General features: G+C 29.8%; 1 protein-coding gene across 1 annotated transcript in view; it reads left to right on the forward strand.

Moving 5' to 3' along the window:
- The window catches only part of LOC148285679 (twitchin-like), a 263,782-nt gene that overhangs the window by 95,623 nt on the left and 144,251 nt on the right, over window positions 1-23,908 (forward strand). The window contains 6 exon segments of the mRNA XM_088239054.1: window positions 1,637-1,771; window positions 5,357-5,407; window positions 6,563-6,733; window positions 12,601-12,804; window positions 15,838-15,882; window positions 18,451-18,483. Coding sequence (XP_088095180.1) covers window positions 1,637-1,771; window positions 5,357-5,407; window positions 6,563-6,733; window positions 12,601-12,804; window positions 15,838-15,882; window positions 18,451-18,483 — 639 coding nt within the window.

The raw sequence follows: 23,908 nt of genomic DNA on the forward strand, positions 1-23,908 counted from the left end.
TAATGTATTTTTGATGGCAACAATTTTAGCATCTTTAGTAAAAGGTATGAAGACTCTGAAGATAAATTCAAAGGGGTAGATTTAGCAATATGAGAACACTCACCCTCCTCTCAGTAGGTTCTTTAAAGAACTGGGCTTAGAGCACGAGAACTTATTTACTGGGACCCATCATAATAAGTTTACACAGTTTGCTGTGATTTCAAACGCTTATATAGCACTGACCTCCATTTTCAAAAATAAAAATAAGAACAGCTGCATTAAAAATTTTAGTTTTGCTTATAAATATTGGCTGATGCCATCTTTTTTACTGACCTTTTTTGAATAATTTCATTAATAATAGAGGTAACTTTCACACAAAATCAAATTTTTGTAAGATTCCATGTTTTGGTGACATCGTTACAAATCAAATCGTAAAAAATTACAAATCATAAAACTAAATGTTTGGTTCAATGCAAATCAATCAGAATTAGTTTCAATATTTTGTTAAAAGGGAGAAAAGTAACGTTCGTGTTGTTTTGATTAGTTTAGTAACACAAAAAGTTAAAATATTAGTGAAAATTTGTGTGCACTTAAAGCTTTTGACTTTTTTGTTACAAAATAAATTCAAACAAAAATTATACTTTTTATTGACTATACAAAAGTTGTTGCTTTCAAAAACAGAAGTTTTGAGATGCAAATATCTTCGTTTGCTAGAACTGTTGCACTTTTTGACTTTCCATGTCTGTATCATGAACTGTTATTCCTTCTTCTGAACTGAATTCTGTCTTCTTTTCCTGAACTGAATTCTGTCTTCTTCTTCTTCTTCATGATCCTCTTGTCTTCTGTTAGTTGTAGCCAATGATTGGCCATTTGATTTCTACTCAAGACTTCTCCAAAATGTTTCTGCGATTTAAAGACGATACTTCAGCGTTTACCATTAATAACTGATGTATTTATTTGATATTTTAATAGGAATTTTGTTATTATTTAAAAAATAATTTATGGAATTTCGCACAATTTAATAATTTTGTTTTTTTACTAAATCAAAGCTCAAAGTCCCTAAATTTTTAAGCTGGACACATTGATTTTATTAAGACCAATCTTGGACGAGATGAAAATTTGTAATAAAATCATTTAAATTTTCGGCATTACGTTTCATCTTTTCTTCTTAAAGAGAATTCCTATCACTCATGAAAAATCAAATTTCTTTTATCCTTAAAATGTTTTCAATTTTCTTTTTTCCTATAGAACCACTTTTTTGTAAATCATTTTTTCTTTTCTCGTTTACCACTTTTCATTCATTTATTTCTATACTGCCACTTGCAAATCTTTTGTAAATTTTTTAAATTTTTATTTCTACAGATTTGGTTTTTACTTATTGTGGTAGTTTTCTCACTTTGATTGTATTTTAGAACAGATATCTGAATTTTCCTGTACTGTATGTCCAAAATGTATTCTTTCTCTGTATACTATGTGTTTGAGTAAAACATCTGTTACTATCACCAATTCTTCGTTTACCACTTTTGTATTATATTTTCTAAATTAAGTATTGTATTTTGTAAATATTTGAGAATTTACTTTTTGACTTGTGTTTTAAATTGGTATAAATACTATGTTTTGAAAATTGGTGTATATTGATGGTTGTATTATTTCTCAGCAAACAACTGTCGTGGATCAGACAGTGTCCCAAATTCAGGTACAAAATGGAGTCACACAAGCGGAAGAACCTAAAGTTGATGATAACATTCCCGCTTGGAAGAAAAAAATTCAGCAGGAAAAAGCTACTAAGAAGGTACAAAAACCTTTGGAGAAACTTCTATCTACTTCTCAATTTCTTCTAAAAAATTTCAAATTTCAAATCCCCTTTCTCTTCATAATTTCATCTTTGATCAATTGTTCTCTTAAATTTTGTCGTTCGATTATTGTGATTCGTGTGAACTCTGTGTATCATATTCAATTATTTATTTAAGCGTACCTCATACTTTTAATTTCTATTCAACTGTTAAGTGAAATTCTATTTAATTTTTAAGGTATTTTCTTAATTTTTGAAAAATATTTGGTAACGAATTGAGTTTTTAGAGTGATTAGTTTTTTTTACATTACATCAACAATTATTAAGAAAGTACCTTATTGTATTATTTCATTTTGTTAATTAAATTTGTAAATAATGTTATGTGCTTCATTGTGTCGTCCAAAATCTTTGTTTCTACTTTCTGGTGTATGTAGATATTCTTCAATCTGTTTCTTTTTTTATTAGTTGTTGGTAGTGTTCACTACAAACTCCTGCAGTATTTAGGTCAATGTCTTTATTTCGCTTTTCTTCTTTCTCTCTCTTTTCGGTTTTTACTTTGGTAATTTCTATTTAGTTATCTTTATTCTATATTGAATTTGATCTTTTTCAATGTGTACGTCATTTTTCAAACATCATCGTTTTTTCTGTAAATAGAACCTTTCAAATTTAATCGTAGTATTTTTGTAATCCTCTTATGCTGATACTTCGCTTATATTAAACGTTACTTCAAGATTCAAGACTGAAGAAAAAATGAAGAACGAAGATGATCAGAAGAAAAGGCTACAAACATTAGAATGAAAATAATTCCAAAAAGATTATTCTCTATACTAGGCGTCAACAAACTGGAAAACAAAACAATAAAAAACAAAATACATGACACAACAAGACTAACTATTACAAACAGTACAACATCATACATACACTTACACCAAATAACAAAAACACAACATTATTATTCTTACATGTCTCTGAGTTCACTTTTTTTTGTTATGTATTTGTATTTTAAATATTCAAACAGGTCGAGACTAAGACTTCTGTAAGAAAAGTGGGACTTAAAGCCGAAGAACAAACGATGGAAAAGGTTGAACTGAAAAAAACGACGGTAAATATTATAAACATTATGTTTAGTTATAATTCAGAGCTGTCTTCGGGACTTTTCGTGAAAAATTGGATTCAAGAGACAAAAAACACATCAAAACGGCAAAAATTAGCTAAAACATAAAAAACGCGAGGTTAATTAATATTTGGCAGTTTGGGAACTTTAATTTTACAACGCTTATGTAAATAACCAAAATAAAAATTATTGTGTTTAAAAGTAACGCTGTTTTCAAAATTAAGTTACATTTAAGAAAATGTCTGTTTTAGTCAAGCAAAGTATTGAGTAAGGAATCTCATTTCCCTACAAATTGCTAATGCTTGGCTAGAACGGAAAAAACTATTGGAATTTTTTGAGTTGTAGATATAAATTATTTCAATATTCAATGATTTTATATTCAATATTTTTTTTCACTGAATTTAAAATTACAAAAATTACATTTATTTTTTCTTTGAAACCATGTTTATCTTTTTCATATTTAGTCCATCTTTAATAACTTTTCAAATGTCAATCTTCCATATTTCAATTTTTATTTTCTTAGTTGTAAGATACCAAGAAGCCAAAATTGATATTTTGTATGAAATTAATACATTATCAATCGTTTTGTGTTTCTGGTTTTTTCATATATTTCTAATAAGTTAAATTTTGAAAATTTTATCTTGTTCTGTTGTCGATTCGATTTAATGATTTTTATGCTTTATATTTACCACAACTATGATAAAAATCTATTTATTATTCCAAAGATAAATTGTCAACCATTTCTTTTGGTTTTTGGTTTTTAAAACCATAAACCAATATTTTCTAGTTAACAGTTTCATTCATATTCTGTCTTTTATTTGAAATTGGCATTTTACAACATTTCCCATTTCCAAAGTTCTTTGAATGCACCTTTTTACCATTATTGCTCGATTTTGAATTTTCGATTTCTTTGTTCAAAACTTAATTTTTGTATCTTATACCAAGATTTGTATCTAAAGCATTATCCAATATATTTTCTTAATGTTTTCTTTGTGTTTTCTATCAATGTGTCAATGGAAATAATCTATAACACGGTGTTTATATGTAAACCAATGTAAATAACATACGTGACTAAATAAATTAAATGAATGATTCTTTGAAAATGTATTTACTCTTTTTGTGATAGTTCGTTACAGCAAAATATTATTCTTTATCAATTATTTCAACAATTCTACTTAATAAAATATATTATATTCTCATTATTTTAAAAACCTATTTCCATTCTACTTTTCAAAACATTGTTATCATTTCAATTCTTTGTTCTGTGATTTTGATATTTAGGTAACTTCTCTCAAACTTTTCATTTCTCTATTAACCTTAGAATTTTTAAATCGGTTTTTGAATTTATGTCGTTTATTATATTTGTGTTAATACGGTTATAAATTATTAACTTTTCTAATATTTAATTGTTTTATTATTCTCAATATTTCTTTCTTTACAAATTTGATCACCTGCTGTACGAACTAGTTTGATTTAATGTCTGTTGTTCGTAATATTCTGTATTTTCAAAACCTGTTTTTGTTAAAGTTAAAACATTACGCGTGAACTTCCCAAATCTGTCCAAAGTATCATCTACAATTGTTTGTTGATCGATGTTGTCGTTTATCCTTCGTGTTCCTTCACTTTCTCTCTACGCAAAACTTACTTTTCAAATAGTAAATTTAAGGTCAACATAAGGAATATGAATACTTATAGAAAGGTCTTTCCTAAAAAAAAATAGGTACAATTTTAAGAGAGATGGTATGTACCAAAAAAAAACAATACACGAATATTGCACCAACAAAATATATTAAAAGTTAAAAACTAAAGACTAGATCCTTTAAAAACGTGGAGAGGAAAAAAACTTGACTTAAGAATGGTGCTAACCAAAGGAATGTATTTATTTTACACAAACCATAAATACAAATGGTTGAGCCACTTGCAATCTTAAAATGGATATGAAATAACACAACATTCACAAATATACGCATTTGATTAAAAATAAGAAAATTTTGTTACGCACTGCATCAAATTTGATATTATTGACGAAAACATAATGTTTTGTCACATTTTAAGTAAAATTCAAGATGATGATGAATCACGAAGATCAAGAAATACCTGAAACAACATTAAAACTGTCCTTTGAATAAACAATATGCAAAGTATTTGAAGATCAAACAAACTTCAGACATATCCACATACAAGAATGAACCAAAAAATCAAGTTATACAATTGAACATCAGATCGGCAGAAGAGCAAACCTCCATAAACCGGATGAATGGATTCCACAATCAAGAATTTGTATATAATATTTCCTCTTTTGGACTAACCAAACCTTTTTCTTCGTATCTTTGCTATGCGCGTGGAGCATCGGCCCTTTCTGCTGTATGTCTTGTGTCGTCTTGCATCTACTCTGACTCTTCTTCAACACTGCCTGTTCTTCCTCTTTCTCGAGAGTTGGGAGATTAAACGGTACTGATTTTGCTTTGCAGCCGGTTACAAAGATCTACCAGTCTGACGATTTCACCAAGGTACAACTTAAGGTGAGAAAAGAATGTCCGTACACTACACTCTACGAATCTCCTTCTTCTATGGTCGTTCACCTGTTTACCAAATCTTCAACATTTCCTTAATTTTTAAGTATTTTTAAGTTAATATTATCAAGGTAATGTATAATTTCTGTGTTTATTAACTTAAAACGCCTTTTCCGAGGAGAAAATCGTGTTGAAAGAATTTAAAATTTAAAATTTTACGATTATCTTTCAACGTGATTTTCATATAACTGAATTAACGGAATGTACGTAAAACAGCATTTTTAAATTTTAAGATTTACTAATATCTATCTTTTTGAATTTGTCACGTAAAATTATTTTCCCTTTTATTTATATCTTCACATTCTCAATATCTTCTACCATTCTTTAAAAATTACTTTATTTGTGCTGTCCGTTTTCAAATGTTTTTAAAACCTTACGTAAATGACAAAAATACACTTTTACAATATATAGAGTATGCAATACAGTAATTTCATAAAATTAGTATTATTATATTCATGTAAGGTCTTTTCAAAGTGTCACCTAACATCTTTGATTAACGTGGCCATTCAGATTCTGGTGGAGTTCTTCTGGGTTGTTTTGCCGTATTTAAGAACTTTTTATCAACGTTTCAGATAGCATTCCTGTGATGATAATCTGAATCGAGGCCACTGTAAACTTGACCGAATCGTCGTGTCAGCTGAAAATGCTAAAATATGCGGTACATTAATTTTATAGAAGATGATCTCATGCAGGCCTTATGCTGGACTCATTCGTCTTTAGAATCGTATGCGACTTCCGTAATTCGACGAGTGACAGCATTCTTGAACCACCCATACGAATGCAGTCGATTGAAAACTAATCGACTTTATCTCGAGTGCCACAAAGCACTTGACATTGACAATCAAGTGCGACATCGTAACTTCAGATGTCAAACTTCCTTCTGGTAAAACGTAATATAATGGCTGATTTTTTAAACCAGAAACGCTTTCAACAAATACGCAGTTTAGAGATAGTCTCTACTGAACTTAAAGTTTATAACTACAATCTTTATTTTATGTATGACGCTGTATTGCTTGCTCTTATATCCCGAGTATCCTTCACATATCCGTTAAGTTATATTTACCATTCTTTTATATTAATGCTCTCATTCGCTGCAATGTTTAGAAAGTTACGCCAGAAGAAAGGGCCGCCATGGAGAGAGCTCGTCTGGCCAAGGCTGAGGCCTTGAAGCTCAAGGCCGAGCCAGAGTTCAAGGACGATTACGAGAGGCCAGTTCTCGAAAAGTATGAGAAGGTTTCGCCAACTCCACTCACCAAGTCAAAGGCAGAAAAGAAGGTAGGTTTCCTTCGGCTTTCAAACAATGCGGGATTTTTTTAAAATTGGACAATTTTGATAGAAAAATTACGACAGTGTAATGGACTTTGTTCAGTTGCACCAAGACTAGGTGGCAAGTATCCTGTCAAGTTGATTTATATGAAAAATTGTCCATAACATATTTGTTTATGTACTTAAAATTTATACTATCGTCCCCTATTGTTCAGTTAAAATTGTGAATAACTTTTTGTCTTCATTGTTCCAATTTTTTAAATACTTAATGTAACACTGTCTTTAACTTTTCGCTGTCTCTAACTTACTCGCTTCATCTTTTGTAATTTATCATTGTCTCAGTTTTTCTTCATCTTTCAAAGCAAATAAATATTTTTATCTGTATGTATAAACGAATAACTTTGCATTGGCGGTTTCATACAGGAAAGTAAAACGGCAACCCTTGTTGATGAACCAAAAAGTCTCCAAGTTTCGAATAATGTTCAACCACCTTATCAAAAGGCTACTCAAAAATCGGTCGAACTCGAAGTTACACCGGAACCTATTAAATTAGGAAAGGGCAAGATTGAACCACCAAAAGCACCAGAGCTGGAAACGGGACCCAAAAAAGTAATACAAAAACCATTAGAGCCAGAAAAAGAGCCAGCTAAAATTAGTCTAAAACCTTTGGAGCAAGAAAAGGAACAAACTAAAACAGGTTTGAAGAAGGTTGAGCAAGAGGTTGTAAAGCCACCGGAACCAAGTCTGAAAGTAGAATTAACCAAACCAAAGATAGAAGAACCTTCTATTGTGCCTCCAAAAGTAGTTGAACCTAAATTGGAGATTCCAAAACTTTTAGAACCTGAAAATAAACCCAAGTTCGATCCTCCAAAACTAATTGAACCAGAGCAAAAACCAAAAATTGTTGTTAAGGTACAAGAAACGTTTTTGATATCTAGTTTGAATGAATTTTTGTTTTTGGGCTATCCAAATGCACGTTTTATGAAAACAATGTTAGCGAAATTATCTCGGTCAAATATTTAAGCATTATTTTATATATTTTCTTAAGAATAATATTTATTGTCACACAATCATTTTTCTTATGTTCAGGATGATATTCCGAAAATTGTGTTTGAAACACCAAAGATAGAAAATGAAAAACCGATTATACCATTTTTGAAAACAGAAGAACCCATTTCATCTCAGGTAGATAAAACAACAGAATTAAAAAAAAATACTTACTCTTATATTTTTCTATCCGTACAATGATGTCTTTTTAAAATAATTTTACAATAAACCTTAAGTAATTCAAATTCTCCTGAATTAAAAAAAAACTAAATTAAACACTAATTTTATTCATTGATTTGGTAGAAAAGACACATTTTGATGGTTCGAATTTAAAATTAAATGTGCGTTGTATGTATTGGGCGCACGAAATTACCGCATTTGGAAAGTTACCCTGATTGGCATATTTTTTTCAAAGCGCATCTATTGCAATTTAATTTGAATGCATTAAAAATAGCACGAATTGCATCTAGACCACATAACAAAATGGAAAAACGAAACTTTAAAAATAGGTGTTTTAAGAAGAAAAAAACAATAAATCTAACCAACAACAAAAAAAAAACTATTGACTAATTGATCTTACATCCAACATGCATGAACACGCACGAAGAAAAAAATACTAAATCAAAAATATTTTAAAATCACTATAGTTTAAATAGGTTTTTTATAACCATCAATTATATTTCTCCATCCTCCATCAAACCCCTTGAATGTCAACCATAATCATTGGTACAGCATGATTTTGCGAACGATTACGTCATGTCTTAAAACTGTTAGAGCTTTGAAACGCATCTGTGATTTGAGCAACTGTATAATTCTGCTGGAGATAATAGAATACTGACGTCATTAATGCCTCGGAAATGAAAAATTGGCTGCGGAAAAGTGCGACACATGCAAGGCTGAAACAAATGCTTTCTTCGAGGTTAGCTGCGATTATTGGCTTCACGTTTGGTCAATAAGACAATCAACACTCAATTATTGTCGTCTTTACATAAAAGAGGAAACACGGTCTGACTTTCTTTCATGCAAACGTATTAGAGCAATATTTTTTTACTCACTATATCTATTTACCATTGGTGTGTTTGTATCTTTCTGTTTTTTTGATAAATTGTTTACCATGTGAACTAGGGTCACCCAAAAACCCTCAAGAGCACCCTGTTTTATCTGCCATCTTCAAACGTTGGTATCATAGAATCAAGAATAGTCCAGAAGGAGCGTAGAATCAAATTCAAATACATCGGACTGTGTCCGAAAATCCCCCAACTTTGCTTCACTTTCGCCGCGCGCATTTGTGAATTCGCCGCGTAATGTTGCCAAATGGAAAAAAATATAATCACAACACAAATGTAAGGTAAAAGAAAAAGCAATAATTTCCCTAAAATTTTATTGTGCAGACGGAAACATTGATTGACACATTATAGTAGATAAGTAAAAAGTCATTTAATAAGAGTAATTGAATCAATGAACTTTGAACTTAAAATATAAAACGAATTTTATTTGACATAAAACGGATATTTTTGTATCATGTCAAATAATATTAGTTGTTTTAAAAATAATGTCGTTCAAATATCCACCATGGCGTTTTTTAATCCGAGGTCCAATTTTCATTACTTCTCTCATTAGATGAGAAAAGTAAGGTACAAAAAAATACCATCTTGGCAACATTAAAGACATATCCATTTTGTTTTCTTCGACAATATGACAGATGGAAAAATAATATTTTTTTAATGCATTTGCTACTTACACATACATTTGCTAATTACACATGAAATGTGATCCCATCCCGTTTCTTAAAGATATCCTATTTATACACTTTTAAACGACACAACACGGCAAAGTTTAATTTCAATCGGGAGTTGCGTACTGAGCGACGTCTACAAAGAAACTAACGGGTCAAAACGTAAAACTACTCTTTTAAGAGTAGTTTAGTCGCCTTTTGTTTGATGCGGTTTCTGGACTATTCTTAATTCTATGGTTGGTATACAAATATGATAACAATTTTTTTTTTAAAGAAACTTATCGGCACAGAAATTTTCATTATTATTCTCTTTCTAAAACAATACGTCAAAATCAGTTCAGTTTTGAGTTGCGGAAAACGGGAGAAAATGAGTCTTTCTTCCACAGACACATAAACTTTGTTTAAATACCCATTCCTTAAAATTTTCAGCCACCGCCTTTCCTCTTAATAAGCTTCGTTCATTGCAAGTAATCTTTACAAATCGATCTTTCCGTTGTCTTGTTGACCAAGTCGTGAAGAAGATAGGAATTACAACTGGCGGCAGGATAATGTATGGCTTCAAATAAAGCTGTTCGCTGTCGACGATGCGCACGTTTCGTTCAAGACTAATGGCAAGCTTCAAAGTATGGCAAGATTGTCTCAAGTCTCCGTTCTTACTGTTTCAAAACGCAGGACGACATTGATATCTTCAACACCGGATCAGGAGACGAGCAAATTTACAAGAAGTTGCCAATCATTTGGAATCGGGACAATGAAGAGACAGAGGTATAAATGACGACAGTCTACAACTATTTACATAAAAAATTTACTCAAATATTTGGTAAGATCAGTCGACGGTTATCAACATGCAGAATGGTAAAATGTTTTGGTATGAAATCAGAAATTTGAAACATAAATTTCTAAACAAATCTTTCTGTTTTTTTCCAGTGTTTGTAATGTTTCTCTTAATTTTTTTCCCTCTATTTCTGAAACTATCCCAGCAACTATGTACCTTCTTGTAAAGTCCTTTGTGAAATTATCATATGACTTTTTAAGTTGTAATATCCTCATGAGCTCTACCCGTTTGTATGTAACTTTTTGTTCTTAACCTTTTTGTATTTTATTTTGTATTTTTGTATTTTTTTTTTTTTGCACCACAACAGGCCAGGAAGCCCAATTACAGTGGTGAATTACATCACAGAACACCCAGGCTTAAGAAAAATCACATTTAATTTTTGTGTTCTCACCGGGAATCGAACCCGGAACCTTCCGTGTGTGAGTCAAGCGTCTTGACCACTACACCACGGAGGCCGCCATTTGTTTGCCATACTATTTGGTTTATGAATGTCTTTGGAAAAGTTTACAATGATTTATGCAATATTTGATAGAATTTGCCTTTCTGCCATGTTCTTAAAAATACATTCGTATTCAGGATAGTTTAAGGCAAACATGAGAATCTAAATATGTAAACATTTTGATCAATGCGTAAATTTTAAATTAATGACTTCTGATTAAAAGTTTTTCTTTATTTTAAATACGCTGAAACGCTTTCAAGTGTTATATTATCAATAATGTTTATTTAAAAAAAAAAAAAAATTTAAATACTTTTTAAACATGTCAGGTGCCCTAAAAACAAAAATTTATTTACTTATTTTTATGAACGCCTAATGAACATTTTTAAGGACATATTTATACATGGAAAATGTTATAAAAGTAGAAAGACACAATGGTATATAGCAGTGGAAGTGGAAGCGGGAGAGAAGTGTTTATAATTAAATTTGATTCAGTGATGTTTGAAAGAAGACAATTTGTTATCAAAGAAATCAAGACTGGTATGTTTGTTGGCAGACCTAAGAATTATGGGCATAGGGGAATGAAAACCATAGTTAGTTCTATGGTTACCGGTATGAAAGAGTAAGTTTTGTCTGAGGTTTCTATTTATTTATTTATTAACGGACATTGTCCATGTATACAATTAATAAGGTTTAAATATTACAATAAAAGAATAGTTTAAAACATTAAAAAAAAAAAAGAAAGAAGCATTGACAAACATAAGGGACATCGAGACAAGATCTGGACTATTTATTTAGTGCTCGTTTAAATCGTTGAAAACTTAAATTGGATTTTCCATGAATTAAAACACATATATTTAGTAATGTTTTTAGGGCATCTGACTCGTTACAAAGTATTGTAAAAAAATATTTATTAGTTAAATTGATGTTTTTTTGTAGACATTTCTTGAAAACACTCCATAGGTGATGATTCAGATAAAATTATAAAAAAATCTTATACCCAAAACTTAATAAATATTATAAATCTCTAAATTTTGTTCACAATTTACCAGATCTGAAGACGCTTTCTTATACGAAAGCGCTCGTTGGTCAAACATTAATTAAAAGTGAACTTAAACCTAGACGTTATATTTATAATTTTATCTAAATCATTAATATTGATTGAATTCAAAATTAAACAGCTTCGTTTTCAACCACTTTTTTTTATTGTATAACCGATTTCAATGCTACACAAGCTTCTTATCCCTATCTCCCTATCTGGATCCAGTGGTGGATAGGGTACTGCATTGGAATTCCAATTGCAACGTAAATGGATCGTTTTTGTTACATAGAAGGTAAGCTGAACAGTGTCATGTGCCGGTTCAAGAACAATGAAATATTGTAGTGTAAATTTATCTTCAAATCTAATAATTCACACCCATCCTGTCAGGAATTGAACCCAAGACCTCAAGCATGGTAGGCGAACGCGCCAACCACTACACTTCAGGGCTGACTTATTTCCACTCGATTTATTTTTTCAAGATTTTTACCTGATAGCAGTCATCCAGTCAAAAACACTCGTCCAGGGTTCTGGTTCTATTTCACACACAGAACTGTATTCTTTTTCCACCAGTCAAAGATATAATTCAGGTTCAATTTAGTAATTACTAAATTTTATCGAAGTATTTGCAGCTCCGAAACCGGTCGGTAATGAAATAAAAAATAGTAGTTAAAAACGAAGTTGTTTTATTTTTAATTTAATTATAATGAATAACAAAATAAAACAAACTTTGAAAACGTTGAATTGTATTTAACCGTATTTCTGGAAAATGTGAACCCAATAGGAAAAAGAGATGCCAAAGGTCCCAGAGATCAAGGCACCAGAAACTCCGTCTCTGCCCAAGATCGAGGTCATCAGGGAGAAAACACCAACTCCAGAGCTAAGGAAGGCATCATTGGCTCCAGCACCGGCACTCGGAAGACGAGGCTCGCTCATTCCTCCACCCGAAGAAGGTGGAAGGAGACCATCTCTCATCATCAGCGACGAGGTAGGAACCAATTCTATCATCTTAGCGACACAAACATTATTTCTTACGAACATTTTTAGTACAGGCACTAGTAAAATCCCTGTGGAACTCCGTTCCACTTTTTTTATAAATTTAATTACATATACTCGTATCTATTGACATATTAGGTTTTTGAGCACTTTTATCACAAGTACACATAAAATCTTTTTTAGTTTTGTATTTATTTTATTTTTACAAGTGTTTCCCCCGTTGTAATTTAATTAAAATATTATTTCAATTTGACTTTAGTATTAATATGTAGTTTTTTGCACCCAACTAGTTGATATAGAATTCCAACTTTTCCTTAAATGTGCCTGGTATTAGAATTTTTATTTTAAATATAATGCAAATGTGCCAAATTATTATTAAGTCGTAGATTAAATGTATTGTAACAATAATGGGTACCAAAAATATAGTCCGAAAATGAACGGCAATTGCAATTTGAACCTCTTGGTAGTTTTTTTTTTATTCGATTATATTTTTGGTACATTGAAAATTATCATTTTTATTAGTGCATAATATTCCTTGTTGACCAATTAGAAAATAGTGGTACTATTTTGCCTACATAGCTATGATATTATTTCTAGTAGACATTTTCACTATTCATAACATTTCAAAATATCTTTATATGCCCAAAAATGCCTTTAAAATATTCGAAGTGGGAACACACATCAGAAAAGTCACAAAAATTAACAAGTTCTGAGCCCATTATGTGATATTGCTGTCACGATCTAGCAGCCAAATATGCAATCAAGTTATGTTTGTTCTTATCTACTTTGAGATTTTTTCGGTTATTGTTTTACGGGCATTTTGGAGTAATAGCACCTTTAATATACGCACTTTTCTTTACTCAAACAAGCAAAAATAGCCCTTCCTTTACCCACAGGCCGATAGGAAATTAAGGCCAGGAGAAGTGGTGGAAGAAAAAAAGGTAACGCAAAATGGCGGCCGGGAGAGGTTGCGTTGGCGGATTGGTTTCAATGTTTTATCTATGGTTACGTTTATCAGCACGCTGGTCTGTTTGGATGCTAGGCAAACAAACTTAATGTGTCTCTTACAGAAATCTATTATGCACCAAGGAATGCGCTGACCTGGCAGAAAACATAATTATTTACAATGATTTTAATACACATTCCATGCTTTACAAGCGACCGCGCACGCTTAACGTTATGACAAGGGCCGCAATGATGTCATCCATATATGTTTTTGCATGTTTGACGTGTATTTTATCATATTATTCAAAAGCAAATACGTGCACTGGTTTTCACGAAAATTAGGTACAGACAAAAACGCTTGATCGGAAAAATTGTTTCGTTCGCTGCTTTTCCTGTGCACTAAAAATTGATAATGTCACTATAGCAAAAAAGAAATATTTTCTTTTTTATTCATTTAGAATAGACAATGTTATTGGCATTTAAAAATTCCCGTTTACTGCTTTCAAAGTTTTGACACCAAAATTTTAACTTTAAAAAACATATGACTAAAGGTTGTTGTGTAATGAGATTGAAAATTTCAAATCATTAATCGCCCTTTATTACTAAAAAATTGGTGCCAATTAAGACACTGAGTAATTTTTGGTCACCCATTAACTTTTGATTTTTAGAAGATAGTATTTTACCTATTTCGTGAAAATACAATGCTCGCCATGTTGGCATGAGTTGTGACGTGTCACAAAGCATGATTTACATTATACTTTTAAGTTTAAGTTAATGTAATACGATGGAACCGACGGATAAAAATAAGCTCTCATCCAAAGTTCTGTTTTTCGAGAATAGGTGCTTAAAGTTTAAAATACTCTCGGAATATTAATTTTGAAATGTATATTGCCTGAACATTTTGCATGACTAAACTGCGTATGAACCAGTATGAACTATAATGTAATGAGAATATTGTGGACTTGAATATAAATATTTATGTCTTGAATGCGTCGCTTGTAAAGCATGGAACAACAGTTATATTATAATATATTGTTAGCTCTTTCACAAGATGGCGCTGTCGGGGTTGTACTGTGTTTTATTTTACATTGTTCGACGATTAATCAACATAACAACGACGAATGGTGGCATGGGTGACAGGCGGTGGCTTTGGGAATGTCGTGTCGTGCAGGATTCGCCGCCATTTTGTTATAACTGTCACTTCGTTTAGTTTGCCAGATTGGAGAATGCTGCCAGCATCAAAATATATATTATTCTTTGATTTGTGGCAACAGTATTTTTAACATATTGTCAGTGGGAATGAAAACATATTAATGCATTAAAACAGGAATGGAATAAATACATATAATACTTCTCAATTTTACTGATATTTCATTCCTGTTGAGGTACTGAGGGTATAAAATGCAAAAATTTTCATTCACACTAACTTTAAAATGTCCCAAGTTTAACTGCAGAAATTCGTTACCTACAGTTTGTTAAAAAAAAAAATAAATCGCTGGCTAGATTTAATTATAAGTCGCTTATTTTGTGAGCGGCTACTACAAGTTCACGGCGTCATATTTATTTATGTACCCAGGTAATGCTGTTTTGATAGAGATGTTACAAAAACATCGCTTTTTGACGCACTGTAAATCTCGAAACACGGGGCAAATTGTACAATTTCCAATTTCTGCAGTTTTTCTTTCGGATAGTATTCTACAACGGCAAAATAATAAACAACAGATGTTTGAAGCCGTTTCTGTTTATTGTTTTCTTCCGTTTAAAACCAAATGCACTATAAATATAAATATTCACTCATAAACTATTTAAAAACATAATGATACTACCACCATTTACACAAAAATAGCACAAATATTATAATATTATGAATGTTGATATTGTGCGCATCACAATTGCAAATATATATATGTACGCTTCGAATGTAAAAATCACCGTAATTCTGCAAATTTTCACATGTATTGTATGTTTGTACTTAACAATAATGAATCGGCGCCGTCACAAGATGGCGGCGGAATTTTTCAAACGTGCTCAAATATTGAAAATGTCGTGTTTTTTTTTCTCTATCTTTCGCGAACCTCAGACCGGCGGCAAATTGAGACCTGGAGAAATGTTAGATGACAAAAAGGTGAGAAATAAAATGAAAGCTTGGCTTAATTACTGGAATTTCTCGAATTCCTACAGTGCTTCCCTCTTCTGTATGTCAATCGCTTGCTTCAAAACTATTTGTCATGTTTACAGATCGACCGATTACATTGAGCAGGGTTTTATCCAGCAACAGTGTTTAGTTAACGTAATGCCAGAATAAGATAAAAACCTCGAATAACATAAACAGATATCCCTTGTGAATATATCGGAAAGCGAACACTTAGATCGGATTACGGATTAGGTGTACATTTTCAAACATTATTTTACTGGCGCGTCCACAAGAATTTATTTTACATATCATACAATATATTACGATAAAAAATATCACAAACCACATGCATATTATTTACCAAAATAAAAATACTCTTGAGATTTTTTAAAATTCAGTAAGTTGCAAGGTTTTTTAGATTTGTTACTGAATCATTTAAATTGTTTACTCTGCTGAAAGAGCTCCGTTTTATTTATAATACTAAAATTTATTTAGTCAACGAAATCTGTTAAAAGAGATAATTTGTTTTAGGTTAAAACAAACGTCATTTCTTTAATATATATTTTATCCTGAAAAGGTACAAAAATACCTCAAATTATATTTTTTATAACATAAAGTCTTTAACCACCATACAATCTGGTGCGAAGTTGATATCAAATGTGAATAACAAAAATTAGTTTAGAATCGAAATATACTAATTATTTTAAGTTCAATGTAAGCGGTTTTCTGTAACATAGTTCTGTCTGTCTTCTGTGTCTTCCTGTTTCTTCTTTTCTCTCTCATCGTTTCTTATTTCGTCCAGAATACATTCATCCAAATGAAAAACAAAGTATTTAAAATACAAATTAAAGCGTTTAGTGAATGCAAAAAAAACAAGTATTTTAAATTCTTGAATGTTGCAAAATATTCATGTTTATACAATAATAGTAGCGGTTGTTTTTATCGATTAAATTTAACTTAATAAAAATTATTATTAAATTATTTAATTTTGAAAAAGTCTTTACTAAATGCGTGATTTCAATGTAAATATAAGTGTGGGATTTGTATGTACATACGTATATCAGATACTAAATATCATAATTATCTCCAGCAAATTTCATAATTTGTCTTTCTATCAAACTCACTTTGTACAAAAAAATATAAAAAATGAATTTTTACTTTAGTCTTTTAATACGTTTTACTTTTACATTCAGTCAGATGAGACTTCTTTCGATTCCTGTCTTCTTTTCTCTTTTTCTTCTCTCTACTTCTTTATTTCTTTGTGTTACATCTATAAGTTTTTAAAAAGAATATCTTCAATATGCAATCTTGAATATTTCCAAAATCCGCAAAACAAGATTAAAAGAAAAATCTAATTTTAAAGAAAGGTGCTTAAATTTCATTGCAAGGGACATTTAATATTCACGATCTTTATTGAAGATTTTCAGTTTAAGTTAATATTTTTTTGATTCATCGAAAATTGGATTCACCTCGATTTTTTATAACTCATTTTCATGTTCATAATTGTCATGAGTTGTGTTGATGTCGGAAATGCTTGGACCTGCATTGGAAATAGTACAAACTATACTATTGTAACTTAAGAATGTTACAAAGTTTGAAATTTACAATAACAACTATTTACAAATTCAAAACGAACGCTTTTACAAAACAAAATAATTTTATTTGTCTCTTTATTATTTGACTTATTTTCATGAATGATTTGACTGTTGGAGACATGTTTAAAAATTAACTATTAAACAAAGATTTTCGTAAAAAAATGCTTTGACGTATGGAAATGCGGAATGATATTTGAAATTAAACTGTCTGATTTTATTTAAACTTACATAACATTATGCATATTGATGAAACAATGTAATATACAAATAAATAAAAATAACAGTACATTATATACATTCTACACAATATTATATAATAAGTTTTTATCAATTCTTTCTTTCAGCTGTGTCTTTTATTATAATATTCAAATGTTTATACTATAAGTGATTAATGCTCTTCCGCAAACTGTAACTAACCCAATAATTTTACCTAGATACTAAGTTAATTTACCATTCTCATTGATACGCATTTAATATTATTGAAAATTTTACATAAAAAAATTTAAAACGTGTTTTTTTTTTCGCTATATTATCTAAGGGTTAAATCATATCGATAACATTGAATGCGTATCTTTTTCATTCATTTTTGGAATAATTTAATAGTAAAACATATTTCACTACATTATTACATAACACTTACACAAAACACCAGAAAAATCTTTGAAAAATGCGTATTTTAATTGCCTATTTGTCGGAGTATAAGTAAATTTAAAAAGTGGTTTGTAAAAATTTATAAATTAAACAATGAAACAACTTTCATTATGTAAAAAAAAACCAGCCTTGGTTTAATTTGCTTTAAAGTTTGCATAATTGATTTTTTTTTACCATATAAAAACGCATTTTTTAGTTTTTTTACACATTTTCAGTACATTAAACACATCGAAAACACATTAAATTACGAACTTTCTAATATTTAACACCGTTTAATACCTAATTACATATTTTTATTATATTTTTCACAAAGAAACGTGCTCGTCCAGGAGAATTGGAAAATCAGGTTAGAAAAATGAAAAATTGCTTCCCTTTGATTTCATGTGCCTAAAATGACATTTTTTTCTTCAATTATTAGTCTAGATGCAGATTTGGCCTCTACTTCCTCTCTTAAAAATATATGTCACTCTATACGCGGTTTTTATATGTTTAAAATGTGATTAATATCTTTGATTAGTAATAGATTATTAATTATTTTGTGATAACACCCTTCCGATTTTTAAAAAGTTTCTAGTAGTGATTTTAGATAAATGTCGCTGTAGGTTTTGAATATTCCACCAAAAACTTTAAAATATTTTGAATTTGTAATAAAGCCATATTTTTAATTGAATTACTACACGAAAAAATTACCCTCAATAAGAGAACTTAAAAATATTAATATATATTTTAATAAACACGGTTTTTCAGGACCAGACCGCGAAACTTTAGAGGAACATTCCTCATGGTAAGCTTTAAAAAAAATCCTTCATAAATTTTTCCAAAAAATCTTTTTTTTTTAAATTATCATTTCCAAATGTTTTTTTTTTTTTAAGAAAAATAAACATTTGCATTCTTACAATTAACGCAAATATTTCATTTTGAGAGACATTTTCAACGAGTTGTAAATAACTCACTATGAGAAAATGGGAACCAAGTTGGGGTAGAGTGGGATTCGAACCACGGACCTTTGATCCGCGAGTCCGAGACACTAGCCACGGGACCACAACCCGATTCATTATTAGTGAATGCTTAATTTCTCAGACAAGCAGTCACTCCAAAAACCCCTACCCCTCTCCTACCCAGCCGATTTCCTTGTCCGCGTCTGGTGCGTATCGCTTCGTTAGTCAAATAAATTTGTATCGATTTTATTTGTCGGGGAGGGGTAGGAGTTTGCGTAAGGGATGCCATTCCGAGAAATTAAAGATTGACTCCATTTTGAGATAAGATGGATTTTTGGATAAAAAAAATTTAAAGCTTACCATGAGGAATATTTCTTTGAAATTTCGCGGTCTGGCCCTAAAAAACAGTGTATATTCGAGAAACTTCAGATACACGTATTATGAAATAAAAAGTATTTACAACACAAAAATTTGACAAAATATGGTTCAGACCCATAAGTCTTAAAACCAATTTAACTGAAAGCTAATTTGTCGCATCAAGGCAAGACTTTACGCTTTTGAGGTGCAATGACAAACGCTTTCTTTATCGGTATGTATCGAGACGGTATATTTAACTTGTCTTCTACCTCCACCTACCTTGGTATTATGAAGCCAGCCTTACGACAAATCAATACGTGTTTTCGAGAATATAAAGCTATCAAATTGTAATATTTATTTTTCTGGCTAGATTTCTTCAGAATTAAGAACGTAGATAAAATTACGAAACGTAAGTCTTGTTCATATTGTAACTCACGAATTTAACAAATAAGCAGAATCCCTTATTATTACGAAAATACGAGTGCCCTCATTATTATGAAAATTGCCCTTTAAATGTAGTTTATAATAATTACTACCATTAAACAATTTATTTAGAATTTGTGAAACGTTTTGTTTCGTTATGCTAAATGCTGAAAATAAAATTTAATGATAAAAATATTTTAAACCTTGGTGGAATATTACTTTTAAACGTCGAATTTGCCTTTCCCCCACCCATTTTTAAGAGCCCCCTAGTAAATAATATAGAATTGTGAGTCCCTGTGTTTTTATTAGAAATTAGTACCTACCGTAAGTTTTAGAATCTCCTTTAAGAAATTCTTTGTGGAATTTAAACAGTTTCAAGGAAAAAAGTTACTTTGCAATCAATTTTAAAGAAAATTAATTTTTAAAATATTTCGCATCTTAAATTTCGAGAGCTGAAATTGATTTTAAAGTATTTTTTCAATGATACAACCCTGCGTTAAACTTATATACTTTCAATGTATGTGTAACAAGATTAAAATATAAAAACTACTAATTAAATTAATTAAATATTTTTGATTTTTAAAATATTTTTTATAAAATTTTAAAGGAAAAAAAACAGAATTTTTTACTTATTTTATAATTAAATAGACCTATATATTAAATAGTATAAATAATATAATATAATATATTAAATATAATATAATATTTTAAATAGACCTAGAGAATTTATTTATAAAACATAAATGGTTTAATTATATTTTTGTGGTAAAAAACAAAGTTTTGTGTTTATGTGTTAAATTCAAAAAGTGGTTTTCTTATCGTTTGCGCTACATTCGTTCCTACATAAGTTAGGCATTAATCAGTCATTACTCAGTCATTAGTCAGCCATTAGTCAGTCATTTATTTAATTAAAATATACATTTTATATTTAAAGCGCTAACTTTCTGGTTCATGATGCAATAAAAATAAAAACACATTGTTTTTAACCACAACTTGACATAAAGACTGAACAAGAAGTAATTTATTATCTCTTGTATTAGATTTAGGTGCACGCTGTTTATATAATAAAATAGGATAGTGTTCATAGGAGTACGTAGTAGCTCAGAAACCGTCGGTAGTAAAATAAATAAGAAGTGGTTAAAAACAAAGTGTTGTGAATTGTATAATTTATTGGTTTAGTTATGTAATGGCTATTTTCATTCAAGGTTCCTTGATTACATTTTAATAATACAAATATAAACAAAACTGTTTTGGATGCATAGCATTTGGCACAGTTTTTCATTGATATGATCCAAGTAATTCTAATCTAAAATTATCAGTACTTCAATAGCACTCAGGTATGCAAGGAGCTATTTTAATTGGGGATATGCTTTGACAAGTCACCGCAGACGTGTTTGAGAATGACAGGTGCTTTTTATCAATTTAGATATTTCAATCAACTCTTTGTGTATGAATTTTACACAGTGCATTCGTGTGACTATTGCAGCGCACCTCAATTATTTGTCATTTGTTTGATCTTAGTAGGCAAATATCTAAAACATCCATCTATGGACTATAATAATAATAACTTTTATTCCAGCAAAAGGCTGAATGTACAAAAGGCTGTAGTCATTAAACAATATCCTACCATAAAACCATTAACTTAATCCACTTTGCTGGTGTTCCATAGTTTTGCAGTGTCCATGAAAGTCAAATGAATAAGTTAATAATAAAGCTTAAAAATATTGAAATAAAAAAAAAAAACGCTTGCAATCCTAATTTCTATTAATATTTTGTTAAAGGAATTTCCCACAACGCTTTTAAGAGGCTTGTCAGCAGGTGAGAAAGAAAAAATATGAAGTTAGGCTACTGAAAAATAAACCACAACACCCAGACTAATAGCGAAAAAAACCTTTCTCTAATATTTTCTTGCAACTTGCGGGAATCGAACCCGTGACGCCAGTTTCACAGTTGGCTATCTAACCAACTGCGCCACGGCGCTTGTCTTATATATAGTTATGGTTTTGATATAGAATTTGTTGGAAATCAAACTGAGAACTCTTTATGGTATCTAAATAAGCTTACGTAATATACGGCAAGGAATATAAAATTAAATGAACCATTATTGAATGTACCTCTTTATTATTATATCAAATTATTTGTTGTTAAATATAGAGTTTATCATAATTTGAATACTCTTTCTAGAACTCTTGGAAAAAGAAAGTTTACATACAAATTAAGCACGGTATAGTAAATTATTTTTTAAAATTTTGCTCTTTTTCTTAAATCAAATGTCTAATATATTTTTTTCCTTTATTACTTCTTATATCTTCTTATTTTCTATTTTTTTAAATAAAAAAACGGTTGATCTTATCTTCAACTTTATCTATATTATTGCTCGAGTTTATTTAATTAAGCTACAGACTTATTTTATATAATTTCTGAAAGATGGTGGAGTTCCATAATTGAGGATATATATTAAGAATGATACAGATGCTTACTCACTAAATGTGTATCCCAGTTGAACCTATAATCATTTATAAGAAGTATATACATAAAAAGTCATAAAATTATATCAAAAATGCAAAGAGAATCCAGTTGGTTGAGTAATAATTTAATTGACTAATATAGAGAACGCAATATCATAGTAAACCCACTTCGACGCAATTAATCAATAACAAATTAATTTGATCTTTGTTTTATACCACAAAATAATTTCTTGAGAATTTTTTGTTTAATTTCAAATTCACTTTTATTTTAATATTTTAATGTTTAAAACCAGAATTTTAACTAAAAAAAACTCTACAACGTTTTGACTTGTTTAGATCGTAAACAAATATCAATAATGTAACCACAAACATACCACTGAAACAAAATAATGTAGTGGTTACTTAACCACAATAAATACTTCCTAACAATCATTCTATAATTACTAATTACTAAAATAATACTCTGGAAAATATTCTTCCTAGATCAACGAAAATTCGTTTTTAATTAATAATTTATATATTATGATAATATTAAAAATATTTATTAAATGTATAATTTTCATCGTTTTATGTCATCTATGTTTAAGATCACAATAAAGGAACATTTTAACAAAGTATGCAATTTAAATTTTATTAGTTAGTATTTTATATCCAAAGTGGTTTCATTGTTTTATGTCACGTGTTAACCAAGCAAAATGCGATATTTGAGTTGGAACGTTCCTTTATTTTCCTCATTTATTAATCTTTTTTACAGCAATTTCTCTGCAAACAATTTATTTATGCTTCTTCTTCCATTTCTTTATCTTTCTCTAACAGAACGCAGACTTCTTGACGTCTTTTAAAATTATATTTGTCTTCTCTGTCGCTTGTCAATATCATCACATTATTTATTTAATTTTCTTTGTTCAACACCAATCAAATGTCCACTTTTCTGGTCAATTTTATAGAGTAAATCGTTTTTTCTTGCCGAAATAACTAAAACGTAAGTCCGCGCTCATATATAAGTAAGTTCATATAATGTATTCCTGTTTACGCATGATTCCAAAAAAAACAAAAGTAATTTATTTTGGAAAAACCGTTATTAGTGTTACTATGTCGGTAACTGAAAACGGCACATAGTATGCTATAGCAGCCCAGAAGAAAATGAGTCAAATCCAATTTAAGATATAAAAAATACAGAAATATGTTTAATTACATTATTTGATGGTTGAAGAAAGAAATTGAATACTTGTGTTATTTTTCTTCTGATTATTATGAAAACATTAAAAACACTTCAATGATAAGTTACGTCATAATATTTGATTCGAGCTAAATTTAAATTTTGTTTTTTCAAAATAAGGCAAAAAACAACGTTTTTTGATAAATTTTTGGTGCAAAACAAGTTGGCACTCGTATAATGACTTGAAGCGACTTTTAAATATGTGGTGTAAAACAAAGTTCTACACTTAAAACCCCTCATTTAAAATGTCGCGTAAAACAAAGTTTTTAATTTAATACTTGAAAATTATGATTAAAGTGTTTTAAATTATTATTTTTAAATAAATAATTTTTATTTTATTATAATCGTATTTCTGATTCACACAAA

Source organism: Micrasema longulum, unplaced genomic scaffold, assembly GCF_059751315.1.
Source record: "Micrasema longulum isolate JH-2025_06_02 unplaced genomic scaffold, ASM5975131v1 h1tg000014l, whole genome shotgun sequence".
In the NCBI taxonomy this organism is placed as follows: Eukaryota; Metazoa; Arthropoda; class Insecta; order Trichoptera; family Brachycentridae; genus Micrasema; species Micrasema longulum.